This window comes from Galeopterus variegatus, unplaced genomic scaffold, assembly GCF_000696425.1.
Source record: "Galeopterus variegatus unplaced genomic scaffold, G_variegatus-3.0.2 Scaffold2844, whole genome shotgun sequence".
In the NCBI taxonomy this organism is placed as follows: domain Eukaryota; kingdom Metazoa; phylum Chordata; class Mammalia; order Dermoptera; family Cynocephalidae; genus Galeopterus; species Galeopterus variegatus.
The window spans coordinates 196735-201694 of record NW_007728955.1 but is presented as its reverse complement, the minus strand read 5'-3'; the positions used below and the strand labels follow the sequence as shown (position 1 = coordinate 201694).

At 58.5% G+C, this 4960-nt stretch overlaps 1 protein-coding gene across 2 annotated transcripts in view; it reads right to left on the bottom strand.

The window, feature by feature from the left end:
* Window positions 1-1186: 1186 nt before the first annotated feature.
* Window positions 1187-4960, bottom strand: part of LOC103599077 (chromosome unknown open reading frame, human C9orf50) — a 9616-nt gene continuing 5842 nt past the window's right edge. The window contains exons 4-8 of one of the 2 annotated variants that reach the window (XM_008583172.1): window positions 3957-4120; window positions 2119-2281; window positions 1789-1963; window positions 1428-1434; window positions 1187-1364 (exon numbers count right to left, since the gene is read on the bottom strand). In XM_008583172.1, the coding sequence (XP_008581394.1) occupies window positions 1327-1364; window positions 1428-1434; window positions 1789-1963; window positions 2119-2281; window positions 3957-4120 (547 nt within the window). In that variant the 3' untranslated portion in view covers window positions 1187-1326. Of the gene's footprint in view, window positions 1435-1788; window positions 1964-2118; window positions 2282-3956; window positions 4121-4960 lie in introns of both variants that reach the window. The other variant, XM_008583171.1, reaches the window with a different exon arrangement.

Sequence of the window (4960 nt, the reverse complement as noted above, 5' to 3'; positions counted from 1 at the left end):
ACACTGCCCCCGCGTGGGCGCGGCGCGGCGCTGCAGCTGGGGCGGGGCGGGGGCCCGCCGCGGCCCTGCGGGGGAAACTGAGGCTCAGGGAGGGCGAGGCGGGCTGCGCAAGGCCACCGGGAGGAGGTGCGGTAGAATCAGGCCTCCTCTAAGACCCATGGGCTCTCCAGGAAATAGGAGGCCTGCGTTGGGGGGCGGGGTTGTGAAAGGGAGATGCAGGGGAGAGGAGGACATCGCAGGGATTGAAATCCCACTCCAGGACCCTGTGGAGGGGCGGTTGCAGCACTGCCCCCATCCCGTCCCCCATAGGGTTTGCCCAAATTGCGCCCAGATCTATCTCTTTTCTTCTGCAGCTGGGGCGCCTCCCCATCCACAACCCATCAGGCCCCAAGATCACCCACCCAGCACTGTCCAGCCCAAATCCCACCTCTAGCGACCTATTCCTTTCCTACTAAACAGGGTGCCTGACTGTGGATGCCCAGGCAGTTTCCTCACTGGCCAGGAGGTGACAGTAAAGACCTGGATCTTGGGCAGTGGCAGAGGGAAGGGGGCACAGGGCAACTTCAAGAAGGAGGGAGGAGGAGGGGGCTCAAAGTTTGTCCCTGGCTGGAACACAAGTGGGGCAGGCAGGCTTATGGGGGTGACAGTGGGGGTGCTTGCTCAGTGCAGCAGTCAGATAAGCTCCAGGCAGTGCCCATCATGTCATCTTTGCCACCCCCTGATGCAGATTCAAACACTGCCCCCAACCCCAGACTAGGAGAGAAAGAACCATCTGGCTCCAGCCCACCCAGATGTTTGCCCTCCAGGGACCAGATGGTCTGAACCTGGAAACACAGAAGACTAACGTCCGTCCACACACAGGGCTCTTTTCCCCCAGGGCTGGAGTCTGGATGCCTTCACTCCATGGTGGGAGGTGAGCCAGTCAAAGATGGAGGCTGGCAGGGAAGCGGCTCTCCACCCCCAGGCTCAGGTCATGGCAGGTCCCTGCTTCTCATGTGGGCTGATCTAGGTCAACAGAGACTTGCTCCAAGGTTTGAAGAGTGTGGCAGGGTCTCCCACCTTCCTGAAGAAGAGCTCATTTGGAACAAGCCCTGGACCCTGAGGGTGCCTTTCCTGTCCTCAGCCTTATACCAGCTGTAATCCCACCCTCTTTCTCCCCAGGCCCAGGAACACATGAGACCAGCCATCAGTTCATGGAGAGGCTTGTACTGTGAGACCTAGTGGCAGGTCCCAGCCACCTGGGATGTGTATCTATCTGTGGGGCAAGAGAGGGCGATCCTCACTGCCGGGCCTGTGTGCGCCGTTGGGTGAGAGCTGCAGTGACAGTCACTTCTGAGCACGCTGTGGTGTCAGGGACGGCAGGAGGAGCTGGTACGCCTTCGGGTGGCCTCGCTTCAGCACCGACTGCAGCATCAAGCTGGGCAGGAAGGACTCCTAGAGTGAGAAGAGGATCCGCTGGATGCTGCTGGGATGCCAGAGCAGGAGCTGGGGCTCCCCGGGTTCTACACCGCGGCCCCAGGGGCAGGCGCTGCTGTCAGCCCCATTTTACAGAGGAGGAAGCTGAAGTGCAGAAAGGCCCCACAGCCTGCAAGTGTGGAGCTGGGGTCTAAACCAGGCAGCCCAGCTGGAGAGCCCACACCCTGGCCTGCTGCACTTTGAGGGAGACGCAGGTACACCAGGCCTGGCCACTGCAAGCCCCGCAGTAACCGAGCATGTAGGGAGGGGTCAGCCCCAGCCCCCCCCACTGGCAGGGCTGCTCCAGGTGACCAGCTACCAGCAGGTGCTCACCAGCTTCCGGCTCCAGGAGCTGTGCAGTTTGCCCACCCGCTCCAGGACATTGTGGGTGCCCAGGAAGGTTTTGAGGGGCCTCCACTGCCTCTGGATGGTGGCCCTAGGGATGAAGGGCAGGCTGCTACTCATGGAGGCATCCTCAGAAAGGTGGCTCTGTGACTCTTGGGTGGGCCTGGGGGAGACAGGAGCCTGTGAGCTTCGTGGACCCCGAATCCCTGACCCACCCATGGCTGGCAGCCCGCCCGCTGCTGGACAGGAAGGTCCGCAGGATAAGGAGGGGGAGCCCTGGCAATGCTCTGAGTCCTGTCCCATTCCCTGAAGCCTCACAGGCTGGGGCAGTCCCAGTCCGAGGGGCCGGCCATGGTGTCCTGCTTGTTGCTGGGGTACAGGTCTTTGGGCAAACTGTCCAGCCATCTCCCGATGCTCCTGAACACCTGCTCTGTCACTGTTGGCAGGGTGACCGTCCTGTTCTTAATGGTGTTCTGCTGGACTGGAGGAGAGAGGGCGTGGTGAGCTCCTACCCAGGAAGGGGGCACTGGCACCCCCACTCACCCCCCCCTCTGGCAGGCAAGGAGGGGCAGAGCCCTGTCTCCATGGCAACTCCAGGCTCCCCAGCGCCTTCTGGCTGTCTCCAGAGAAGCCTTGGGTCTTAAAACTATCTTGCGTGACTGTTTCTGCCATTATTACCCAAGCCGTGCCCGCCTCACACACACATGCATCCCCACTCTTGCTCCAGCCCCAAATGGGCCCCCGTTCCGGCATTGGGCAGGCCAGAGACAATGCTGAGAATACTGCGGGGAGTGAAGGACTCCAGCCCCAAATGGGCCCCCGTTCCGGCATTGGGCAGGCCAGAGACAATGCTGAGAATACTGCGGGGAGTGGTATCTCGGGGTGTCTCGGGGCCGGGAGCCTTTCTTGCCCAATGGCTGCTGTTTGGGCTGGCCAAGGACCCCGAATTCCCCAGGGTGGCCTCAGAATGTAAGGGCTGGGAAGCAGCGGGCTGAGCCCCACGTATCCTGTGGAACCTGGTGCCCTGGTCCATGACCACAGCTCCTTGTGACCAGCGGCTGACAAGGAACAGTGCCGCATGTGAGCCAACTGCCATTTGCATGAAATTGTTTCTGCTGGGCTTGTCCTTCCTTGCGTTCCCAAGAGTGGCTCGGGGGCACTCCAGCTTCTATTCCTGGCTTTTGCGTCCCCTGCACAAGCCCATTCTGCTCTTTGGCCTTTGGTTTACACATCAAACAACCAGAAGTTTGGGCAAAGTCACAGCTTCTATCTCCAACTTCCTGTAACTCTAAGGGGGTGGGTAGGATCCTTCCTGAATTGGGGAAGGTCCTAGATTTGCACGGCTTCACCCACAGCTAGGCTTTGGTGCAGCTGTGCCTAGTTGGTGATCAATAAATAGACGCAGGACGTTGACTGCTGGAGGCTCTGGGGGCTGCCGGATCCTGGGACGAGAAGAGCCTGGGCCCTTGGAGAAAGGTGGACCAGGGTCAAATTTGTACCAGAGCAAGGACATGCTCTTCCCGCCTGCCTCTTGACACCCACTTCAGAAAACTTGCTGGAAACTGCAAAATGGCCACCATATATCCAGGGGCTGGTGGTTTTTAGCTTGTTTACTGGACCAGGTGGTGCCAGCCATCCCAAGGAGAGGGGTTTCCTCTTCTCGACCTTGCTGGATACCTCTCAGCCAGGCCCCTCAGGTCTGCCTTCATGGATATGGAGGAAGATGCTTCCCGTAGCTTTGGACCTTCTCCAGCCCGTGTAGGCTGTGTGGTGGGGGTGGGGTGGGGGGCTCGGGAGGCTGTGGGTGCTGGGTCCAAGGCAGGTAGATACAGTGTGTGGGGACCCCTTGGCAGCAAGAAGTTCTTTAGTGGTGGCCAGGCCTGGGTAGCCAGTGTTTCCTGGGCCACCACTTCAGCTGATCCCTGGCATGGTCCACCTTCGGACACCTCTGCAGACCTCGGACCTCCTCCTTAGCCTTAGAAGTTCCCTGACATCCTCCAGAGAGACCAGTTCAGGTGCTTCCTCTGCAGGGTCAGTGGTCTCTCGGCCTTCACAGGCCACCCCTTCACTCCAGAGGCCCAGGGCCATGGCCTCTGCCCTCCCCACTCCAGGCTGGCACTTTCTGGAGTCCCTGCACCCCCCTCCTGTCTGCTTACCTGCACAGGTGCGCTCCCAGTAGCGGAGCAAAGTGTCCCACATGGACTCATCAGCGAACCGCACCCGGAAAGGGCAACACCGCCTGCGGGGCCCTGAGCCTTCCCCCAAGGAGCTGTGCGTGAGCACATCCTTGGCCTTGGTGAGCTGTGTACTGGGGGGCCTGCTGAGAGAGGTGAGAGGCAGGGAGGGTCAGGGCCTGAGCCAGAGGCCCCCCTCTCCACCCCAACAACACACGTCCACCAGACCGGGATTTGCTGTGGGATCCTGAACAAGTGGCCTTGTCTCAACTGCAAGACGAGGCCGTGGCATCATGCCAATCCCAGCATCCGGCCTCTACAGACCACTTCCTACCTGCAAGGCAGTGGATCAAGCATGTAACATGCATCACACACAAAACCCACACAACCCCCCAGAAAACACTATTAATATTATTCCCATTTTATAGTTGAGGAAACTGAGGTGTGGAGACTTTTGTGACTTGCACAAGGTCACACAGCTGGTAAAGGGTAGAGACAACATGTGCTGGTTCCAGAGCCACCACTCTTACATACCAAGCAATTTAGCAGAGAGAACAAAAACGCAGACTCAGGAGTCAAGCAGTCCTGGGTTTCAGTCCTGACTCTTTTGAGCCTCAGTTTCCTTATCTGTAAAATGGGGATCATCATCGTGCTCACTGTACAGGGTCAGGAAGTGAAGAGATGAAATGGAATGCCAAGGCATCCAGCCCAGGGTCTGCAGGGCCCAGAGTAAACATCTCTCACTGGGAGCTGTTCTCACTATAGTCGTCAATGTCAAGTATGCCCCGTCCCAGCTGCGTGAGCTTCGGCAGACTGCTCTCGACTCTCCATTTTGCGCTTTTCTCCTTTAAATTATATATTGTATGTTATAGGGACAATAACAACACCCTTATATAAGTTTGGTAAATATCAAATAACATATGTGAGTCATCTGATATGGGGCCTGGCACTGGCTAGTGCTCAATAGAGAGTATCTGTTACATTTA